This window comes from Uloborus diversus, chromosome 6 (assembly GCF_026930045.1).
Source record: "Uloborus diversus isolate 005 chromosome 6, Udiv.v.3.1, whole genome shotgun sequence".
In the NCBI taxonomy this organism is placed as follows: domain Eukaryota; kingdom Metazoa; phylum Arthropoda; class Arachnida; order Araneae; family Uloboridae; genus Uloborus; species Uloborus diversus.
In genome coordinates this window covers 84,918,841-84,943,969 of record NC_072736.1, presented here as the reverse complement: position 1 = coordinate 84,943,969, position 25,129 = coordinate 84,918,841, and the positions used below count along the sequence as shown (strand labels likewise).

The window sequence follows — 25,129 nt, the reverse complement described above, 5'->3', positions numbered from 1 at the left end:
ATTAAAGTAGTTACAACTAAGAGGCATATGAAAAATCCCACAAGGATTTTGAAAGATTTTTTTCCCCTCCCTTTACAGCCTATTATTATTCTGCACAAAATTGGCCATTTTGAAAAAAAATCAGCAAAGCACTCAATTTGAAATGGATATAGCAATTATTAATATCAAAAGCATTTGACCTGTTTGAATATTTCTTTTATCTACAAATAAATTAGGATTTATAGAGTGGGTTGCCAACTTAACAAATTGTTCATTTTACATAAACTTCAAGTGTGATTATTAGTGGTTCAACTGATCAAAAACTTTATTTTAGTGTAAAAACTAATTTTATTTAATGTTTTTTTTTTAGTTCTCATTTTTTATTTTAACTAACTAGCTGCGTGCCCGGCGTTGCACGAGCTACTTAAAAAATGAAAGTGATGTCCAATTGATGTTTTTGTATTACTCTGACATCAGTTTCTAAAGCGCTAAGGAGTAAATAAATACGCGTAATGCAAGGTTTGCAAAACACCAGTAGAGCATATTTTTGTCAAAAATATCTTTAACGCTAATCATAGTTAGCAATGATACAAGTTATGAGTATTTTCAATTAGCACAAAAGATGAAAATATATGCATTATCAACTATAATCTGTGCTCACGTTAAAATGAATTACATCTGATAGACTATACCTGAACTGTTTGTGTAGAATTATAATCAGCTTTTTACATAGAATAACACATACGTTTTTGGTTGCTTACGTGAAACTAAAGTACCAAGACGAAATAACTACCAGTAAGTATTAATTTAATACCAAGTCATCAGATTCCAATTTAGATTTAGTTAAAATCCTTAAAAACAATCGTTTTTGTTCAACTCTGTTTCACAAAGAAATCCAATCAATCTTAATTTAACATGTTCTTTTAACGATATAAACTGTATTTTAAAAATAGAAACAGGAACGAAAAAGAGAGTTATTACAATTTGAAAACTCACCCATGTGACGGGAAAAAGTCCAATAAAATAAACATAATTAATCGCACATCCTAAGTGTACCAAAATATGAGGCCGGTGAATGATAAACTTACACTACAATCAATAAACATAGCTGAAGAAAAATCTTTCATATGCTGAAAAGAGTTAAGAACGTTGAATGTAAAAAATTAAAAAAAAGGTCAGATGATAAAATAAAGGCTATGTCCGAATAAGGCAACCAATTTTTAACTAATTTAAAATGAAATTCTAGATGGAAACGTTGTTTTAAGATTTGGACATCAGCCAAAAAAAATCTCTTTTAAAACAATTATTAGAATTTTACTTGCTCACGCATATGCAAAATGGCAACAGGAAAGAAATAAAAAATAATTCCTGAATAACGTTATGTTAATTAACGTTTTAATTAATATTTCCGCTAATTAAAGTCGCACAATTACGAGATTGGTCCTATTGTTTTTTCTTTGGAAAATTTCGAATTGATCGGTATCTAGTTTGACTCTCGATTCGCAGCGGTTCTCGAGAAGATCGATCTTCAGACAGACAGACGGACGCGAACACATTTTAATATTATAGTGGATGATTTTGATTTCAGTAATAATTATTTTCAAAAATTTAATTCGTAAATGAATTACTCTTATAAGACATTTTTATTCTAACATTCTGTTGATTCTAAATCCTAGCCTCACAAGAGGTTCCCACCCCTACAGTTAAAATATAAGAGACTTTTCTAGCAAGTATTATTTTTTTGTCTAGAAAACTTATTTTATTGTTCAACAATTATAGATGGAGGTACAAATCTTTCTAAAGACTATTCTATTGCTTTCAGATTATTCCCAAAGAAAGATAGTATATATTTCAGGTGTCTTCAAATCAGTTGTTAACTAAATATAATTTAATTTGGATATAAATTTCACAATCTTTACAAAACAAAAAGGGATTTGTGACAGGAAAAAGTATTTCAAATCCATGTTCTGACAACATTATTAAAAGTAATTGTTTACAAAATGGGAAAAAATATGCTGCAAGACTAATTCAATTCATTCAAAAAGATTTGAATTGCTATTTAAAAAAAAAATCCAAAGACAGTTGGCAGATAAAGGTCATTTAAAAAATGGCCAATGTCCAAAAAACTTAGAGGCCACCAGTGTTGCCGAGTTTAAGGGAGGGGGATGGGGTATTTTTCCAGTTTCAGAAAAATAATGAATAAATATAATTTTACATATTTTAAAGGAGAATTATTTAGTATCTATTGACATGCTGCTTGGAAAATTGAGTTTAAAAAGTTTTTTTGAATTTCTCGCCAAAAAATCAATATGTGAAAAGTTGGCAAGAACCTGCATTTTAGATGAAGTAGTTTTTAGCCCAACAGCCTCCAAAGCAATGAGGATAAGTTACAATTTAGCAGATAAAATTTTGCACTTTCCAAGAAATTAATCAACCCCCCCCCCCTCCCCCCCCAAAAAAAAAAAAAGATTTATGGCACATTTTATGTTATTTTTGACATTAGTTTTACATTGCCATATATACATAAAATTGATTAGATGATCAAAAAAAGATCTGTCAAACGAAGAAAGTTTTTATTTTCATTATAAGAATTTTATTTTGAACTTCAAAGAAAGGGTCCAGACTCAAGAACCACCCCTCTTTCCTACTTTCCTACAACTCGGACTACAAGCTACTTAAAGAGAATTCATAACTAATGTGTTTCGTAAAATTATTTTTAACATTGATGAAATGTAAAAATTGAATTTCAACTGATCTATTGTTAATATATAGTGTTTTTTCTCCCCCCCCCCCCCTTTTTTGCACAGAGGTTGTTACTTAGATAAAACTCCAAATTGCTGTAAAAGCTGCCATTCTTAAAGGAGGAAAAGTTTATTAACTTTCTATAAAATGTAGGAATATGAGAAAACTATTTAGTCAGATATTATCAATTTTATGTAGATTTAACTTTTTTCAGCTAAAAAAGTTCTTATATATTTAGAAGCAGTTTAATGAAAATATAGTTTTTCTTAATCATCACACAGCAGATTTTATTTCCTAATTCGTTTTTATCAAACTAATTGTAATACTTTATATCTTAAAATGATTGCATAACCTGTATTTCAGATGAAACAGCAACTATCAGAGTAACAAACCTGTCTGAAGATGTAAGGGACTCTGACTTACAAGAGCTGTTCCGACCTTTTGGGACAATTGCACGTATTTATCTTGCAAAAGATAAATCAACAGGGCAGTCTAAGGTAACTATATTTTTCTTTTATTGTACTTGTTTTACATTTGGAAACTTTTAAGATTTTGAAAGTAATGTTGATTTATTGGCATTGGATTTATAAATTAAAAATTGTTGAACTGTTTTTCATTTTTGGCAACAGCTTGTTTTAGAATTTTTGGTAATTAGTATGCTTCAGAAAGTTACAAACCTTGCATTTCTTCTAAGTGAAATTCGCTTTCATGTTAAAACCCAACTAATTTAAGAAACCTGTCCGAGAGGAAATTTAACTAACCAAAGGAGATTAAAAGGGAGGGACCTTAAATTTCACTATAGGTTTGGTGAAATTGAATATTCTGGATAAAATTTTAAAAATCTAGTTTTAAAATCTCTGATTGTTGTAAAGCACTGTTGAAGCTGTGCATAAACTAGACAAGTTGTTGAAAAAAGTACTTGCTCTCTCTGTTACATCCCCTTCTATTGCATATTTTATATTACCACCAGAAATTGCTGTGCTCGTTTTTGCCCATATTTTTCAAAAAGCTCTTTTTTTCATTTGATTTTTTTTTTTTTTTTTTTTTTTTTTTGCCCTCCAAATCACACAATTCTATTTTTGATTGACCATTAACCTGCTATTTTTCACCTTATAAATCGAAGGTGAATGTTTGGGTATTCAGCTGAAATATACACTACTAGCGGTACCAGCACGGATGTTCCCATAGTAGAAAATTAAAAGGTCATTTGGTTCGCCTGTATATTTACAAATAATGGATGATGAAAAGTCCTTTGCTTCACATTTTATGTCGGGGGAGGATACAAAAAGAATCATTTGAGTCAAGACCCCTCCCCCCCCCCCCCCAAAAAAAAAATTGACAATATTATGCATCCATAATTATGGCATGTGATCATCGTTAAGCAATTACATATAAGATGAATGGATGTAGAACATCCATTCATCAACAAATATACTATTACAAATTGTGTTCCAGTACTTTGTGATTAAAATGTAAATTTTTTTGCTGTAATTTATTCAATTTAGTAATCTCTTTGTAGTAAATGAAATTAAGGTTTTTAAGAAATTCTGGAAGGAAGTTTGTGGTGAACCTACGTCCAGAAGACCCCATAGCACTTTCGGCCTTGAAATTTTGTGCAAAATTACTACTTCGAGCTCCGGGGGTGTGCACCTGGGGTTTTATTTTTTGGAATTTGAATTAGTCTTTTTGTAATTAATTTTTTAGGCTCAAATGTTGCGTAAATTGCCTATTAAGTGGGTGAAAAATTACTTGCACATATTAATATTAATTATCGTTAGAAAGGGTAAAATTTTCCGCGTTCTATGCATTTATTTCAATGCTCTAACTCAGATATAGAAGAAGTTATTTGAAATTTTTAGCTCAAATTTTTTTAGGCTTAGCTAAAATTTAGGCACTACTTTCTTCATTAAATCTATCAGCAAAAAGTGAAGGAAATGTAACACGGTTTTCTTTTTGACAACATTGGAAAGAGCGGCTTTTTTTACTCCAGATCTAACTCGACCTATGGTTGAGTTAGATCTGGTCAACTAAGCTTCTATCTCCAAAGGAAAAAAAAGTTACAAGCCGTTAAATATAAAGTTCGAATAATCTCATCGCCATTAAAATTATTGATGTTTTATTTTGAAGTTGCCACAGTTATGTCTTTTCGATTCGCATCTTTTTTCTTTCTTACTCACAAACTTTATGGGTTTCGATTTTAACGGAAAATCTTAGGATCAACTCAATTCAAGCCCTGAGCTAAAGAGCAAAATATATTACTAGAGCCCACAAATATGAAATCGACTTTTCAAACGTGCAAAACTGCAGTTCTAAATGCTTATTAGCCCCTTAGCACTTAAGGCTTTGCAAGTTAGTACAAGTTATTTTGAAACCCAGGGAAGGGGTGCTTTTTGATCCGAAAAGAGCTCATAATGCGTTTTTAATCAGTTTCTTTCTAATTAACGAATTTAAATCTTTGCGAATCAAATAAGATTATGAAGTAATCTTCGGGGTTGGTTAGCGAGCAGGGGGCAGAGCCCCCTAGTTATTTAAATAAATGTCTGAAATGAAACTTCCTTTCATTACTTCTGAATTTAATAAAGTTTGTCCCTACTGGGCGCCTTATTTCTGGCCGATTCAATGTTTTTTATTGACACCCAAATAGTGCCAGAAATTTTTTGTTCTCAACACTTAATATTTTTTAGGATGACCCAGATACAGACTAGCAATTCAGGAGGGAGGGGGGTGGGCCCTCCCTCCTGAATTGCTAGTCTGTATCTGTCCCTGCTACATTTATGGTCTTGTTTTAAGACTGCTAATAATAAGTAGTAGGTTACCGCCTTTAAGCCTGAGTTAAGACAAAATTACATGCAAAATGCCTTATATATTTTTTAAAAATGAAAGGCTTGCTTTAAATGACTGCTAACAGTAAAAAAACTGTATACCAAAGTAAGCATACAATCAAATAACTAAATAGTTGAATTTTCATGTCTTTTTTAGCAGAAGATAATTTTATCAATATTTAAAAGAAAGTTGGTTAATAGATATTTATAAAAATTTTGAAGCATTATTTTTTAGAAATATTGTTAAAATAAAGAGAAATAAATTACTTTTCAAATAAACAAAGTATTAACTAGTTCTGAAATATTGTAATTTAAAAAAAAGTTGATGGAGAAATTGTAGTATAAAAAAAATCTATCATTAATTTGTATCGGTTGATTATCTTTTGCTGATTATTCAGCATAGGCGGATTTAGGACTGAGTTTCTGGGGGGGCAGGACTTTTTTTTTTGGAGCAACATTAATAATTGCCCCCCCCCCCCCCCACTCTCCCATGTTTTTATCTATTTTCTGTGATGCATAAGGCCATTCTTCACCTTTTTATGTGTCGTTTTCATTACTGTGTGTAATCATGCTGTCCTTTTTAAATTGACCTTAAAAGAGGGGGCTGGTATTAAGAGAGTGACGCGGTGACGCAGGGCTCTCTTTGAAGTGGGATATAGAATATCTCCAATTTTGTGGGTCTGGGGGTTACTCCCCCGGAGGGAATTATATAAAATGGATATAAAATTCTGCATTTTGAAGTCTTATAAGGGTTAATTATTGAATGTTTCAATGCGAGTTATTGTGTTTTTTTTTTTTTTTCTGGAGTCAAACCGTCCAATAATTGTTCTGTGTAAAATGTTTACTACTTGTGTAAAATTAATTTGAAAATATTACTGTTAATACATATTTGTGTTTGTACTCAATGTTTTGTTATGATGTTTGTAATTTATGTTTTATAATTTGTAAGTTTTTTAACTTTACTTTTTTAATATTGCTTACTGTTATGTATGTGTATTTTGTTTGTTAATAAATTTTATCTTATCTTATCTTAATTGGAAATAATAGGCAAATATTTTTTTTTTTTTTCAAGTTTTATGCTTTAAAAGTGCTTTGTGATGCAAGTTAATACTTTAAAAGGAATGGTGCACAGATTTAGAGAATAGGTATCAAGAGAGTAGCATACTACCCATTTGAACAATTCTTAATTTTTACACTTGATAAGAAATAAAATTGAAGCATACTTTGCTTAGAAGTTTCAAAGACTTGTCTAATTATTTTCAAGGTTTGGTTGGTTAGATCAAAATTTGCACTTTCCAGTTTCTGAAATTGAGTACTAGATTATATACAATTGTACAGTATTGTTCAAACTTTGTAAGAAACGGTTATTTTAAGTTTAAAAGAAAAAATAAACTTTAATTTCTTATTACAACTTTTTTTTAAATTATAAGTAGTGCAGAAAACGAAAAGGAATAGGGGTCGTGCATCATTTTCCCCCCGGGCTAAACAGATTAACAATATCCAGTAAAAGTAAGATAAAAGCAATCAATACAAAAGAATTTTCAAAATTCTGCATTCGGGATTAAATAAATAGCAAGATATGAAGCATGTGAGTCACAAAAATTTATTTCAAGTAATATGTTACAAACGCAAGAACCATGATTTTTACAGTTTTGATGCAGGATGTAGCAAGGAGCTGAATTTGACACATTTTGGCATTAATCCTCTTACAATTTGTTAGAAATTTTAAAATTTAAGGTTTGTAGCCACACGTTTCCAAATATTCAAGGTTTTCAAGTACTTGAAAAAGAAATTAGTTTTTCAAGCACATTCCATTTTTTTAAGGAACGAATCAGGGGAACAAATTTGGGAGTTAGGGGCCCACTTCAAAGCAGGGGCCCTAAGCTACAGCTTGTTTATCTTATAGGCAAATCCGACCCTGCATGTAATTCACTCTTACCTGCAGATTTTTGTTTATTTTTTTGTAATTTTAACGATTATTTGTCAGTTTTTACAGTTAAAGGATTTTATGATTTTACTAAACTGTGTAAGGTTTTTATCGGTTTTTATCAAATTTCAGCAAATTTTTCCAAAATTTTTTATGACTGAATTACTCAGATTTCAATAATACTAATTAACTGTCTCATTTAGACTTAGATGATTATGACTTACCTTAATTTTTAAACAGTATTTAGAAAGTAAGGAAAATGGTACTTTCCCTCTAAGTAAAAAGATTCAATTAATCAGAACGTTCAGATAACTGAAATTTATTCAGTCTGAGATAGTATTTACTTTCCTTTCTCATAAAAAAAAGACAAGCCGAAAAATTTCCGAGCGCATTAAGTACAGTTCCAACTATTAGTCTCATATATACAAATTTTTTCCTTTAAAAAATAAGGAAAACACAGTTATAAAAACATTTTATCAGGTAATAATACGATCTTACAAGAATTGTGCAAAACTTTCGTGCCGGAAATATATCTCCCTCACTTTTTCTTTTATTCAGACGTTTCCCTTACAATGTATGATTCTGGAAAATCAGAAATTTAGTTTTGAACTGCTAGGGATTGAGATTCCTATTTTTTCCCCTAAAAAAACAACACATTGTTTACAGTGATTTTACATTCTGTTTGTTCAATGGTTGGACAATTTTTCCAGTTTTTTGTTCATTGTTACATACATTCGTTGAGTATGGTGTTAACTGTTACATTTGATAGTGTTTTGCTGTACAAAATCCTTTTAGCTATGTACTTCTCTTGCAATAGCATACATTTCAAATCAGCCAATTTCATTTGAACGTGTGAATCCAGAAGGTTCTTCAAAATCTTTCGTCTGTAACAACCCAAAACATCTAGTTTTGAAATCACACAAATTGAAAATAAACATTCTGAAAAGAGAGAAAACAAATCGTAACGAGTAGATCGTTCTGTTAGCGCAAATTGGGGAGGGGGGAGGGAGGGTCCCAAGCGTTAATTATTATAAGTGTTGCAGCTGAATTCATAGCTCGTTTAGCCTATATTTTCATTCACATACATGCCCAAATGGTTTTCAGTCCAAAATAGTGAATTTAGACCAATTTTCAGTACCACAATGACAATTGTACTATTTGTATTAAATGTTCGGTTTTTTCTTTTCTCCCTTCAGAAAAGGACATTCGCTATTCTCTTCATTTTCATTGAACTATTCAAAAAAGAAAAAACCATGATCTTTTTTTGTTATAAGATTTTGGAAGATAAGTTGTTACTATATAAACTCCTCCCAAACCTGGGGGCATTGCCCCCTTTGCCCCCCCCCCCATAAAAGGTAAATAGTAACCCATGCTCTTCTGAACTATTCAAAAACAAAAAAATAATGTTTTTTTTTTTTTAATTTTGGAACATGTGTTGTAACTACATAAAGTCCTCCCGAAACTGGGGGGCATTGCCCCCCTCTGCCCCCCATAAATCCGCCCATGTTATTCAGTAATCATATTGGTGCTTCTCTAGTCTCTAGTTTAAGCAAAACTGAAGCCTTGATCTTTAATGAGCGAATCTGCAGTCTTGAAATGCTGCAGCAAGCTATTTACTTGTTGCCTTGCCTTGTACTGGCTTGCAGTGTGTGGGTCCTTGTTAGTGTATAAAACCAAATTTAGTGCAGGAAATTTCTGCCTAAATGAGATGTTTACTACCTCCAACTCTGATATAGGCTGCGGGACGAAGGCATAAAAGATGCTTAAAAACATGGTTTCGTTTGCCAACTTCGGGGAGTACAAAAAGTTATATTTTTCTGAATCATTAGTGTCTACAGATGAAAAAAACCCAATGTTCACAAAAAAATAGTGTCTCATAATTTTTTTACAGATTGTTGGAGATACATGAAAAGGAGCGAAACTGACAAGCAAAGGGCGGACAAATTTTAAATAAATAAAAAAAACATTATACATGTACATTTAAAATATTATGCATGTACGTTAAAACCATTATGCATGTACATCAAAAAATAGTTTTTTTTCAAGTAGCAAACTCTTCATTCTGAAGTATCATCGTCAGAACCACTGAATTCATCTATCCTGTTTTTGCGTTTATTTACCTCCTGCGAGTTTATACAGCTACAGTCACTAGAGAAAAATTATGTGCATGAACAATTTTACGTCTTGCATGTACTACATCTCTTCGAAGAACACCGAGTTTTCGGGCATGCACAGGCGACTAGTTTTTGAACATTATCTGATGCAATGAGATTAGTGCTCCATTGTATTTCAATACTGCCCGGATTTATAGTTCATGCAATGTTCTGATGAACTGAGAGCATCGATTAAATCAGTGGTGCTCAACCTACAGCCTGCGGACCAAATATGGCCCTTGAAGCTGACCCATGTGCCCCGTCGTTGTATTCAGAGTTAAAAAACGAAAAATATATTTTAAAAACTTCCAAAAAAACTAATCATCTTCTATTGGTGTTATGAATTTTGAAGTCTAGCAGTCATAAATTGATTTCTGAAACACAGATGCAATAAAATAAGCATGTAGTAATAATGACAGCAATTTTGGTTTGTAATTGTCTGTTGTTTCCCTTGTTTTTCCATGCTATCTAGAAAAACTTCAATCATATAAATAAATTCGATATTTGTTCTGGCCCACGAGATTCCTATTAATGTTAGTTGTGGCCCGTAGGTAAAAAATAGTTATTCACCAATGGATTAAGTTATTCAAGCATCAGCAATGAATATTTGCTTGATAGTTAGTGCACAAACGAGGGGTAGGATAGGAGTCAAAGTCAGGAATTTTCTTTCTCACTCCAGCTCCGCAGCCTCGGTAAAAACATTTGCGCTTTAAATTCATTTCATTTTGATTCAGTCATATTTATCTGACTTTTGTCTATGTTATAAGTCTACGAGATATGGTATTTCTATATTGATTAATAACTTTCTTTTCTATTTCTTGGTCACCAAAAACTGAGAATGTATTCAGAACCTACTCCATTTTTTCAATTTTTGGTGACATAAAATAATTTTTCGCGTTGTCATTAATGTTAAAAAAAATTCAACTGTCAAAAAATGGCCCTAAAATGGCTAATTTAAAAAAAAAAAAAAAACTTTTGTAAAAATGTTCTTCATTAAGAGCGTTTTCCAAAAAAGTTTTTCTTAAACAAATCCGCCTTTAAGTTCGCATTTTATATTTGCCTTAAATTTTTCCCGCAGGAGCTAATATGAAGTGCTTTGAACTGTTCAAAGTTGAACGAATGACTATTCAAATCAAAAAATGAAATACCGGAATTAGGTGTCATCGGGAAGATCTTTCAAAAAAAAAAATTGTTTGAATCTAACGATTTGTTCAATTTTTTTTTTTTTTTTTTTTTTTTTTTTTTTTTTTTTTTTTTTTTTTTTTTTTTTTTTTTTTTTGAGGGGGTGGGGGAGGAGCACCAACAGACATGCATTTTCCCCATCTCTAACCCCTAATTTTGAATTTGATATTTATTTAATTATTATATCTATTTTTTTTTTATTTAGTACTAAGCAATATTTTTACGATACATTAATTTTAGCCCATTAAACCACCTTTCATGTCCTTATTCAGCAATCACGATTGCTTATTGTTCTCACTTGACCGTCTTTGATGCCCGGGCCTTTTTTAGCTTGGACCAGGGGCCTCTGCAGCACTACCCGCCCACCGTCCTCCGGTCCTGAGCGTGTCCCCCGGAATCCGCTTCTCCTGGACGGTGGCGTCCATGTCCTAGTCACACACTCACACTCACACACGCACACGTTTATACATGTATACACACACCTACAAGCGTACACACAGGTCTACGCACACACACAACTATGCACACGTAACCGCCTAGGAGAGAGGGTCTGGCTTGGGGGTACAGGAGCCGTTTCTAGAAACAATAACTCCAATGAGTAATGTCCTGTCGCAACTCGTGATTGCGAAACACAAAAAATGAACTCAAAATTTCAGAGCTCAAATTATTTTTTAATTTTATTTTACGTTGACGAGAAAGTAGGCTAAAAATGAACTCAAGATGTCGTCTGTAATCAAAAAACAATATTATTAAAAAAGGAAAAGGTAAAACATCGTGATATGAAAGTGAAATATACTTTTTAATTTTTAATTTATCGTCTGCTAATGTTTAATTTTATAAAAAATTTTAAACATGTATTGGCATCTGTTAGAGTTGTTTATGTTCTTAAGATTTTGTAGGTAAATTATTGCTATTCGGTGATTCATTTAATACCTTTTTTTGGAAGTAAAGTGCCTTCTAATTTTTTGTACTTAACCAGGGTTCGTACGCCCTTGAAAAACCTTGAAAAGTGCTTGAAAAAAGAAAGTTCATTTTCAAGTGCTTGAAAACCTTGAAAAAGTTTCTTAGTGCTTAAATTCTCTAAAAAATCAACGAATTGTGCTTAGAAGTTTTAAAAAAGTATTTCACCAATGCAATTTTCTGAACATGTGTTCAGTAAGCAACATCGCGAAAAAATTGCTTCCGTGTTTGGGATTTCAATCCTTTTGTATCTTGTAAATATTTTGATGTTTTTTTTACAACCGAAAGATATTTTGACATATGGTACTTTAGATTAGTTTATTTTTTGTTTAATTTCATTAATTAACAAAGAAATTAATTTCGAAACCATGACAACATTGAACTTACTCGGGTTTCGCGGAAAATTGCTCTTGTGTTTGAAATTTCAATCTTTTTGCATCCTGCAAATATTTAAATATTTTGGCTTATCAAATGTTAGTTTCACATATGCTACCTTAGATTAGTATATTTTTTGTTTAATTTTAATGAAAAACAAATAAATTTATTTCATGGGAAACATGCCACGTCGAACAAACTCAGACTTTGCAACAAATTGCTTCTCGTGTTTGAAATTTCAATCTTTTTGCATCTTGCAAATATTTAAATATATTCACTAATCGGATGTTATTTTCATATTTGCTACCGTAGATTAGCATATTTTATGTTTAATTTCAGTAAAATATAAGTTTATTTTATGGGAAACATGACAACATTAAACTGAATTCGCGAAAATTTGCTTCCCTTGTTTGAGATTTCAATCCTTTTGCATTTTGTAAATATTTTTATATTTTTGGCAATTAGTAGTTATTTTGACACTGCTGCATCAGATTAGCTTATTTTATTTTTTTATTTTAATAACTAAAGAGTTAAAGAATTTATTACCTTGGTCTTGTTTAATTATTTGCTTATTTATTTTTGCAATTTTGAATGATTATCTTTACTTAATTTTTGGTCATAACAGATTTTTTTTTAAAAAAATTTAAATTTCAGCAGTTGAGCACCTAACAAATTAACTTAAAGTTTGTATTTTAAATATAAAGTTGATTTATATAATTTTATTTATAAGTACATCATTTTGTTATGTCTGCTAAAATAAATAAGGTGTATAACAGGGGTGGTTGTGTTATGATTATTCACTTGAAATCCAGTAGTGTTTGTTTTTATGCTTTTACCTCCTTATATCTCCAATTTTCCCCTTTTCCTCAAATGTTCAAAATTACTACTTTATTGAGGTTGTGGGTACTTGGAGCTTACTGAAAGAGGCTTTAATCAACAAAGGGGTAGATAGCTTAAGGAGGGTCTTTCATCTTCAATTGGATCTAATAAATTGACCAGTACCAGCCTAGCTAGGCTCAGTGCCTGTTGCTGGTTATCAACAGGCACTGGGCATGGTATTTCTATGCAGAATATTTTGATTTAATAAACTATTTTATGAATTGTATGCATAGCAAAAGTTACTGTTGTACATATGTATATTCAAGTAATAGGGGTCTTAGTTTTAAAAATTATTCCCCCCCCCCCCCCCCCGCCCCATTTTGCTCTTTGAAACTTTCAGGTAATTTTTTTATGAACTCACAAATCACAATTACACCTGAATATTATTGCCTTTCTAAATTTAAATTCTAATTTCAACAATAACCCATTTTTTCCCAAAATAAAACTACTTTTGTCATAATACATGTCAACTTCTTTTGAATCTTTTCAATTTCGAAATATGGCTCTATAAATCTGAACTTGCACATTTATTGTCTATTGCAAGTTAATCAATGAAAGCTGAATAGGCTCAAGTTTGCATTCAGAGTATTTATCACTGCTTAAGCTGCTTTTGTATATTTTGAGGTGTAGAGACTGGACTGTGGACTTTCATAAACTTTTCTTACTTCGTAATTTTTAAAATTACTCGAGGACAGTTGAAATGCCTTATTGGCTGAACAGCTAATAAATACATACGAATAATTGATTTGCATACTTATAAATGATTTGCAAACCTAATATTTTTAGAACTTAATAGTGCAAACTGAAATAACTTTCTGGGTAGTGCTTTTGTCCTAACCGCCCTTATATTATAATTAACCACTGTATAGATATTGGAAATAAATGTTGGAACCGGTGGGGGGGGGGGGGGGGAGTGACTTCAAAAACTCCTCTCTGGCAATGCCATTGAACTTGGGTATTTTAGTTTCTTCCCATAAAAGTTAAAAGCACTTATGAAAGGGTTTTTTTTTAAGTATTAATTTGCTGATTCTAGAAAATATACAAACCTCTGACTGCTGCAACCTTTGAAAAACCTCAAAATTAAACCTCATGGTATCTGCTTCTCTTTATGACCGAACTTTTCAAGCATTTTCAGAAAGACTTTCAACGCAGTAGATCTTTCATCAAAGCGTCTCTCGTTATAGAAAAAACAATTTTGTTTTCCTATACTTTTTTGTATTATTGCCTTATTTCTATGTGTTTGTAGTAAATGAAATCTGCATACAATATTTTTAGTACAAATTTATGATATTGCCTTGAAAACAAAATTTTTTACCTTGAAAAGTACTTGAAAAGTGCTTGAATTTTTTTCTGCCTAAAGGGTATGAACCCTGTTAACAATGTCTATGTGCGCTGGCTCTAGTGTAATAAACGAAATCTTGAGATGATCATTCAGAGCTGCGGATTAATACAAATTTTGATTTCCTTTTAATTACAAAATTACTAAACAAAAGTAAGTAATTTAAAACGTATTAATATATTTAGCAACAAAAAATTGAGTAAAACAGTAAAATTTCGGTTGAAAAACTGTTTATTAAATTTTTAGATTATAAATATTGTGTTTAATAGCGCCATCTAGAGACAGATTTTTTTGTGCAAGTACTAACAGTCCACGGAACATAGTTCCTATTTCAATTACTAATTAAAACTTAATGAGACTGTTCCAGCTTGTGAACATTGTATTTTTCTATTGAGTTCACCATTTATAAGAGATTTCAAGCAAGTTCACGTAGTCCCTAAGATTGGTAAACGAACTTGAACGATATTTGCGCTCGGCCCATAGACTAATATGGCAATTCCAGACTAATAATCTCCAATAAGAGTGGAACTGCTGTCACTGAAAGCTGTAACAAGATGTGCGACTCTTGTTTATTCTATCTTACTCTGGCTAATTGGTTGTGCCTCTCAGCTTACTACACATCTTATTATAACCTTTTTACCATTTGTTTTTTATCAAAGCAAATTTTTGGCAAATGACAATTACTCATCACTTAACATCAGTGGGTTTGTTTAAGATTTTGAAATCATTATTTTTTTGTACCATTTGTGTTAGATACTTATCTGTAGTGTTATGTATTAATTACATTTATCATATTTTGCTTTTTCACATTAAGCTACACAAATCACACCAAGATGAATAAACCACTTGTTAAGCAATCTTTTATAGGATCCCATGCCAAGGGAAAGAATAATTTAACAGGCATCCACTCAAAAATGAAATATTTAGCATGTATTTCTTTGCACACCCACTTAAGTTAACTTAAATTTTTATTAACGAGAAGAAAAATAATAATGCACAAAGACTTGACGGACTATAACCTTGATTTTGGGGAGCAAAGTACTAGTTTGGGGTTCTAATATTTTTTAAGAAAAATGTATTGATTAGTAATGCTGTCTATGTGGGCACTATGAACTTAACCCTTTAAGCGGTCAATTATTTTAGCAGTAATGCTTCCAAAAAAAGCATATTTTTTTATTGCACTGTTTAGCATATTTATTTGTCTCTTCCACAATTTTACTCTTGAGTGAAAAATCAGTGAATGTTTCATAAAATTGTAGAACATCAGAGGTGTCGTCAAATTGTACGTGCACAGAGGGAATACCAGAAAATTTAAATCGAGGAAACGGAACAGGTGGATTTTTCACATCAGCCTCGGTAAAAATTCTTGCAGAAACTCAAATCTTCATCAGAGCTGAGCTCACTGCATGAGTCATCTGAGGAATAATCCAAATAATTAGAAGAAATATCTGTATCAGCATGTAGTTCATCATCTAACAAGAAAGTATTTTCGTCGTCTATTCCATCCATAATTTTCATAAGATTCACAAGCACAGCATACAGTCGAACAAAAATTTCAAAGAAAAATTTCCGCTACATAGAAAAACCCGGATGAAAAGCATTTCATTTACATGGACAAGCCACGCCATCTGTTGAAAAATAATACTACTAAATAGTCTCTTTCAATAATGAAAAATGCGGGCAAAGCAGAAAAGGAAAGAAAAAAATGTCGATGCCTGTACGCGTACGGGCACACCAGATGAGACCAATTTCAGGTAGCACGTACACTGTACGGGTAGACTGCTTAAAGGGTTAAATGTTTGTAAGGACTTAAGCTTACTATGTGCTGAACAAAAATCTGACTAAGTGATAAAATATATGTTGTTATTGCTTATCCCACTTGGTAGACAGAAACATCAGACCAAGTCATGGGCGCCCATATGCAAAGTTGCAAGGGGGGGGGGGGGGGCTCAAATATTTTCCTCGTGGTTTAGCTGGATATTTTCCCCATGGAAACTGATTTCAGGACAGATTTGAGTCATTAAAATTTGACGTTTTTAATAATTTATTTATTAATGGCTGGAGAAGAAATGTTTTTACATTTTTGGAAAGAAAAAAGTACTAAAAGCAAGGAAATTCTAATTTCAAAGGGAGGGTCTCGAGCCCCCCCCCCCCCCCTTGCCTCCCTATATGGGCACCCTTGGACCAAGTCCATGAACCCGTGCGCTTTCAAACCCTCTAATACACTTTTTGGGTTAGAGTAGAGCAGAACCTCTTCACAACCAATGCAAGAAAAGATATGGGCAGAAGCGGCTTGACCAATATGGCATTTGGGACATTGAGGGAAAACTTCGAGACCAGCCACATGTTGCTGTGCTTGAGTGTGTCTACTTCGTAGCCGAGCCAGTATTGTTTGATCTTTGCTGCTGTTTGCCCTAAGTAAAGCAGCACCGGGGTGCATTGCTTTGTACCCCTCATATGTAAGGGCCCGTCTCTAAGCGGAGCAGATGTTTTGCTTGACTCGGGTTGCAATTTCTCAAGAAGAAAGGCACCCTTTATGAGGAGAAACCTCACGGCTCCCCTCACATGCCAGTCCGTCAGCAACTTCAGTTCCCTATACATCCACATGTGACAGTATCCAATGAAAATCAATTTTCAGTGGAAGAATCACAAAGTCCCAGAACACTTGCATATTAACATGTTTAAAAAAACGGATATTGTGATCAGTGTTTGTTTATTGTTATCACTTTTTCATAAACGTTAAATTTTTTCCCTTATTTTGTTCCTCAATCAATAGAAATGCAAAGGCAAACACTGACAAGTATCTTTCGGAAAAATAAAGTTCCTTCTTATCAGTAAAGCAGAAAAAAATTTCTCCCTGTCCAGTTACACTAAAAACTTCACTCTAAACTGTCAAATATTTTAGCCATGGAGAAAAAATACAATAATTTAACAATTTATTTAACTTTTACGGAAAAAAATTTAAAACGCTTCGACAAATTAACCATGATGAATCAAAGCAGTACAACTTTTTTTTCCAGTCATTACTTAGTAAGTTACACAAAACAAAAAAAAAATTGTGACGAGATTGAAAACAAAGTGAAGCTAAATGAAAATTTAAACAACAAGTGAAACTGCTGGAAATTTGAAACTGTGGTTTACGAACGTCAGAGAAAAGGATGCGCACACAAGTAAACGATTCATTAACGTAGAAAAAACTTAACTTTAAAAAGTTTTTTTCTTGCTTTTAAAATGGGCAAAAAAGACTTAGTAACATCGGATGAATGGTTTAATCGATGAAAAAAAGAAATATTCCATTCTGCAAATGAATAATTTTAAACTGGTTTAATTGAGTCATTGTAATTTCAATTTGTAGTTGTCAAAATGAATGGTCTTTAATTGAAGAAATCTTCCATTTTGTGCGTCCTGGATTCTTTTCGGCTATTGTTATCAAATTGTATTTGTCCCAAAGTGATCACATTAAACTGCGCCTACTGTATTTAAGGTGTTGGATTATATTCAGAGTTGTTTTGTCATCATGTCTCCACCACTCAGGCAGATGCTGAATAGAGCTTCGGCTATCGCTCAAAATCCAAATATTTCTACTGACATTCTCTGTGATGCAATAGTTCAAAGCCTCCTCAATAGCTGAAAGCTCAGCCCTGAAGACAGAGCAATGATCAGAATTTTTCATACAGATCTTAATGCCAGTTCCTTCCCTGATAAAAACGATAAAATATATGAATTTTACCCATCGACAAATATTCTACATCTAATCAGAAAAGACTTTAAGCATCTTTAAAAACGAAAATAAAATATTTAAAAAGCAATTTGTTGCAGTATTGCTATGCTGTCTCCAAATTTTCCAAATTGCCAGACAAATTATGCTGAATAAGGAATTTTTTTGGGAGGTCACAATAACCTCCCATCTGGGTACACCTGATGCCATCTGATATTTAAAGTTTGATTTGAAAAGCATGCCGTATGCTTGCGTCAATCAGCTTCTAGAAGAAGCTATTCTGTAATGCATTGCACTAAGACTCCTTAAAGGTCTAACTTGACTTTCTTGCAATGGGTTAAAATTGTTTAGAAAATCCTTGATTTTTTGTGCAATTAAGACTTTGATTTTAGTTACTCATTAATAAATTTTACATGTAATTTATATTTACATGATATACTAACAGCAATTATTTGCAGTAGAACAAAATTTTTCCTTACATAACTAAATAACAAAAGAAACTGCTTGCCTTGCTAATTTTTATTTTTTCATAACAAGGTAAATGAATTTGTGTGTACCTTTTATCTTCATTGCATTGATTATTTAAACTCTGATAAAGTTATTGATTTAACTTGCGATATGTCTGCTCCAAATCTACTTTATTTTTCTTATGAAGTAGCATTTTTGCTACCCTAAAATTTTTGTTACTATTGCTTTCCTAAACTGATACTTTGCTTTTCCAAATTGTCCAGCTGTGAAACAAATGTTTTACTGCTCCAAACTATTTCAAAGATTTTTTGGTTTCTGCCCAGGAACGAAGCAAACTTCAAAATACAGGGATGAAAATCTTCTGCGGATCAGCACCTCCTTTTTGAAGTTTGTTAAAAATATCGGTGTTAAACAATAACTGCACAATATTGTTTACTTCGTGAGTACCAGGGATGAAAATGTTTGGCAAACTCGCAATTTTTCGCTTTTGTATTTTTTTCATTTTCCGGCCGAGGGTTTAGCGATCGATTGCGATCTTCCTGCCGTAATTTTTGCTGACCCACGTGCTCTTTCTAAGGTAGAAAGAAGAGCTCTGAGTGGGGAGGAGGAAAGGTTTGAGAATGACGTAGCAATCGTCAGGGTTTACGCATTTTCGAAATCCAATTGCATCCACTTCCATAACATTCACTTATTTCTGTCTACTATGCCATCATATCACTTAGACTTTTATAACTTTTTGTAGACTACTATTTTCAACCCTTCTTGTATTTTATTTTTTGCTTATTGTTTTGCCACACCCATTTCACAGTCACTTTCAAGCAATCGCACAAATACCCTCTCACCTCCCTTCTTCCCCAACCTTCCCATCAGGATTTTTGCTTAGGCAATTGTTCTTTCTTGGGTAGAAAGATGGAAGTAACTTGCTGTTGGGGGGGGGGGTGCAGGAAAGTGAGGGTGCTATCTATCATTAGATATAGCTTTTGAAATCCGACTGCATCCGCTTCTTTAACACTCTCTCATTTTTATCTGCTATGCCATTCTACTGCTTAGACATTAATACCTTTTTGTAGACTATTATTTTCACACACACACACACACAACCCTTCTTAAATATATATTTTTCCCCTGAAGACGGCCACGCCTATTCAAGCCAACATCATTTGTCAGATTTAGTTTTAATGCTTACCAGAGATATAACTCTTGAAGATTTAATGAATTCTAATTTGTTTTAACTATATTGTGCTGTTTTATTATGATATGCATGTAAATATAGGAAATTAAAGATGCTTTTACTCTCCAAGCATAACATAGTGTTTGAAGCTGTTTTATTAATTTTAAAGTAATTATTTTTATGCTAATGTTTAAAATGACCATCAAATCTCAGAAACAGTTTTAAATTGGTTTTAGGTTTTTATTATTATTATTATTTTATTGATTTGTATATAATATTCTCAGCTCTACAAAACTTCAAAATGCTTCTCAAAATCACCACAGGTGCTCCTCAAATAGTTTCTCCAAGGTTGGCAACCCTGATATTGTCATTTTGTAATTATGGTGTCTAATCATTCAGCTTGTATTGAGTGTTTAATTATATTGAAGTTTTATAGCATTTCACCTAATTTGTGGGCTGAAGAATAAAACAATTTTTTTCTATTAATATTTAAAAGACAGCATAGTATCAATGTATATGTATAATTTCTCGTAATATTTTTTTAAAAAGTTTTTCAAATTTTAGGCCGCACAATTTTTTTTCTTTTTTGACTTTGGTCTGTTTTTTTTATCCCTGAAAATATCATAAAAACACATAATAATCTCTCAGTATGGTTGTATTTTTCTTTTTCTAGGGCTTTGCTTTTATCAGTTACCACCGCCGTGAAGATGCTGCAAGAGCTATTCAAAGTGTTGATGGCTTTGGATATGATAATTTGATTTTAAGTGTAGAGTGGGCTAAGTAAGTGATTATATTTGTTTCTCCTGGATATTCAAGGGACTAATTATACCCAACCAGTCCCTTGAATATTTTTGGTTTTCTGTGAAATTTTCCTTCTATTTAGTGCTGTCTCTATTCCTATGATTTTCCTCTTATGTGCATTAAAACTTTTCACTAAAAATTCTAAAACTGTGTTTACTACAAGATGCTAATAGGTAGATTATGACGTGCACTAAATATGCCTGAAATATTCACTAACTATTGAATAATTTGCACTTAATTTTAGACTTTTATTTATTCTATCAAGTAATAAGTACGTGATTTTTCGATGGGTCCTTGAAGGATATTAAAATTGCTTCTTTTTTTAATCTTCATAGGTTCTTAAAAACGCCTTAAAAATAAATAAAATACAAATGCTTTTCATACTTGTTGCATAAAAAATAAGTATTTAAGCCGTTTTTAAGCATTAAACTTTTTTTTTCCAATTTTGAAATTTGATTGCATTAGTCTCAAAAATTCATGTTTTTGTTTCATACAAAAGTCTACTTTTTAGACACACTGATTTTGAGTTGACCTTTATTTTAAATTCCTTTTACATTTCTTCCGTTGCATGCTCATCTGTTTAGCACACCTACTCAAAAATTTCCTTTCCATTTTTATCTTAGGGTTATGATGATTTTGAAAAGTAAAAATGGTTCAAAAAGATAAGAGTGTTTAGAATGGAGATAGAACATTTTTATGGATATTTATACTCTAATATCAAAAGAAGAAAAAAGAAACAATTTTATGTGCACATATATATTTCCATATAATACAGACCTTAATTATGACTATAATTAAAGACTAATTGAACCATAGGTATTGGATGACAAGTAGTATTTGCACATACTTGCACATTGAAAACAAAAATTAAAGAATGGATTTTCTTGCCAGAGTATTTGTCTTTAAATTTAATGAAACAGTTTGGAACATCTATGTCACTAAAAGTAGACTTAAAAATTATAATTTTTTTGTTACAGATTTATTTTAGTTTAAAGGTTTTCATTGATTGTGTTTTTTCTACTTAGTGCTATAAAAATGTGTAATACTTGTTTTAACTAGCTAGTGCAGTAGAAACTTCTGTGAATCTATATAAATAAAGAATATATATGTACTAGCTGATTTGCCAGGCTTTGCCCGGTCTACCTTGAAAATAAAAATTGTGTCAAGTGACGTATATTCAACAATCAGGCGTAAAAAATAAACTAAAAAAACCATCATTATTTCCCTTCCAAACAATGACGACAGATATTAAAATACTTTTAAGAAATTAAATCCAGAAAGATGATCTAAAATGCATAACCATGGAAACACAAAATAAAATAAGATTAAGGAATTAAAATGCGAAAGAAAATGGTTCACAATGTGAATGGAATCGCGATTTCTTAAACTTGATTTAAAAAGGCTTGTAACTATTTTTCCTTTTGAGATAAAAGCTTATTTTTTCAACCATAGGTCGAAGTAGATCTGGAGTAAAAAAGGTCGATTTGTCCAATGGCATCAAAAAGAAAGCTGTGGGACAATTCTTTCACTTTTTATTAATTTATTTAATAAAGAAAGTAGTGCCTAAATTTCAGCTTAGCCTAAAATAATTCGAGCTAAAAACGCTAATAACTTCCCTCGTAATAAAGTTAGAGCACTGAAACAAACTGTGTTAGAACATGGAAATTCTACCCTTTCTAACGATATGTAATATTAATATGTGCAAGTAATTTTTTACCCCCATATTTGACAATTTATGTAAAAAATTAGAAGTAAATTGGAATAAAAAAAGAACTATTCATCGAATTTTATTCAAACTGTTCTGCAAACCTTTTCAGGACTTAAAGGAACAAACTGTGAAAATTTCAGCACAATCGACCAAGTAGTTCTCGAGTTTTGCGAGTTCAAACACACAGACGCTTTTTGGGGACTTCATTTTATACTATGTAGAGATGTATGTGTGTTTATATGTTCTCTATACAAATCCACAGTTTATGTTGGATCTCAACCAAATTTGTCAGGGAGGTATTTGGGTATCTGCAAAGGAGCTTAGGGGAGTTTTCAAAGGCCAAAAAGGATGAACTATCGGAATTTAATTTTAATATCCAAAAATGGCATTAATAGGCTCTTTTTACCCGAAATAATTATCCAATCTTCTTGATTAAAGTCCCATTCGAAAACCTGCAAAAAATACCCTTAATGTTGATTTTCTTCCTTGGAATTTAAATAAAACCAAAGCAATAAAATAACTGGAAAAAAAATTAAATGCATTTCTAAACCTAATGGAACATCCACACATCAAATCCCTAATTTTAACTTGCTAACCAGCAGCATTTAAATTAATGTGAATAAAATCATTTTTGATCTGTTGCCATTTTTTTTCTCGACTCTGAACAAGTAAAATTCTTTAAAATTTCCCCTTATAATTATGTTCTGGCTCTCTCTTTTTTTTTTTTTTGTACTGCTAGTAGGCGATAATCAAGGATTTTAGTTGTAATTGTGGAGGGTTGCGTATAATTTATTCGGGACTTTAAAATTTGCTGTTATCGAAATTTAAATATCATTATTTTGATGGGAAATTTTAAAGTTTTTTTTTTTTCTATTACTTAAGCCTAGCTTTTGAATACGCCTCACTTGACGAAACTTAAATTTTCGAGGTAGACCGTGCAAAACCGGGCAGCGCAGCTAGTTTTAAATAATTTTCACACTGAAAATTTAATGCATTAAACTAGAGATAGTTTAATCTGAAAAATAAACCACAAAGTTTTAAAGTCTGGCAAAAATAAAAATAATTAAGTGATGCATGACATTTTCTTTTATTTAATTCCCAAACCATGCATTTAGATTGCCAGGCTCATTCTAAACTTATAGTGTTGAAATTCTTAATTTTACTTTTTATCCGTTATGTAGAATTTTCTTAACATTTTGTGATTATTTGCAGAATTGCTGGAGAAAAAGTCTTAGCAATGATTATTTTTAGTCTTGGACATTAGTTGTATTAAATTATTAACTGAGTATTCTTAATTAAATCTGTCTTTTTTTTTCTTACAGACCATCTGGAACAAACTGATAATGTACAGATTGTGTTTGTAAATTTAATAATATTCAATAAATATTAGAACATTCTCTTTTGACTGTTGTATTTCTTAAACTTTATCTTTTGACTGGAAAATCGCCCGTCATGGTATGATGGGTGAAAATTGCTTCTACATTTGAACGAAGCCGTTGCCTGTTTGGTGATATTTTGATAGTTGAAATTGTAACCCTAACTCCAGTTGATTAACCCTAAACTCCAGTAGGTAGCGTTCATTGCTGACTATTTTTTCGTTTCTTCATTCCCCTGAAATGACACAGTCTTACCAGTAAAACAGTTAAGTTACCGGATTGAGTTCAGCCTTGTCACAGTGAAGCCTTTCCCAGCATTACCAAAACATATTATCAAATGATCATGCGGTGGTGTGAGTTTCATTGTTGAAACACGCAGGTTACTGGATCATCGACTATTATTTATTTGAGGATATTTAATTATTACTAGAAAAAAATCCTGAAATTTCATATTGTTATTTATAAAGCGTAAACTGCCTTCTTTATGATTTGCCTATGTTTTTAAAAACATGAATTTGCTTATATACATAATCTGTTGAATTGAAGATTTGAACATCTTGTTCATGGATTTTAAAAATTAAATATATTATACAAGAAAATTGGTATGAAAATTAAATTTGATAATCATCGTATGTTGACAGATTTAAAACTAAAATACTTGAACAAGCAACACGAACAGGTAGTACAGTAGAACCTCTCAATAAGGGTCACTAAGGGGACCAGACAACTTCTCCCTTAAGTAGAGGTGTCCCTTCTTCGAAGGTAGATGAATTGCTGCATATTGTGTATTTAACTCTATAATTTTGTAATAAATGTAAACTAATAGCATTTAAGATTGCGCATTAAAAATGTTTCATATATACTGAATAAAATTCATAATTATTCAAGCTGGAAAAAAAATTTAACACTAAAAATTTATCAAAAACTTTGCAGTAACAGAGTTTTGTAACTCATTTTTTATTGATTACAGTTTTGAATTCATGTGGATTTGTTTGATTTCATGTAATTTACAATGCAAAAAACAGCATAATTACATTTTAAGTTTTCTATACAAAGCTTGTCATGGGTCTATCTGTCTGGATTGAGCATGAAGAAATTGAAGAAAGAGAAAAGTGTGAATGTAGGCCTCAGCTAGAATTTTAGAATACATATTTGTTCATTTTCATGTTAATGTCAAGACAAACTTTTACTAGTTAATTTTTGGACAAAAAGGGAATCTTGAAGTCAATATTTTTGCCCTCAGATTGCTAATTTGTTTACATTATGTGTTCCACATGAAAATTTTTGTCTTCTGTACTTAAAACAAAGGCGTCAGCAGCAGTGCCAAAAAAACTGTAATGCATACAAACGTTGTCTCCAGAGGAAAGATTATAGGAAGATGAAAGTTGAAAACTAAAGAAGTTGCTTCAAGCAAGTCAAGATAAATTGAAATATAAAGAAAGAAAACTTTAAGTGAAAAGTTGGCTAAATTCAGACTGCTTTAAAATTGCCTCAACAAATACACAAGGCACAATTCAAAACCAGTAAAA

General features: G+C 31.7%; 1 protein-coding gene across 1 annotated transcript in view; it reads left to right on the top strand.

The window, feature by feature from the left end:
- LOC129224006 (eukaryotic translation initiation factor 3 subunit G-like) overlaps positions 1–23,624 on the top strand; it is a 44,762-nt gene extending 21,138 nt beyond the window's left edge. The window contains exons 8-10 of the mRNA XM_054858400.1: positions 3,085–3,218; positions 20,389–20,495; positions 23,547–23,624. Coding sequence (XP_054714375.1) covers positions 3,085–3,218; positions 20,389–20,495; positions 23,547–23,565 — 260 coding nt within the window. The 3' untranslated portion in view covers positions 23,566–23,624. The remainder of the gene's footprint in view (positions 1–3,084; positions 3,219–20,388; positions 20,496–23,546) is intronic.
- Positions 23,625–25,129: the final 1,505 nt, after the last annotated feature.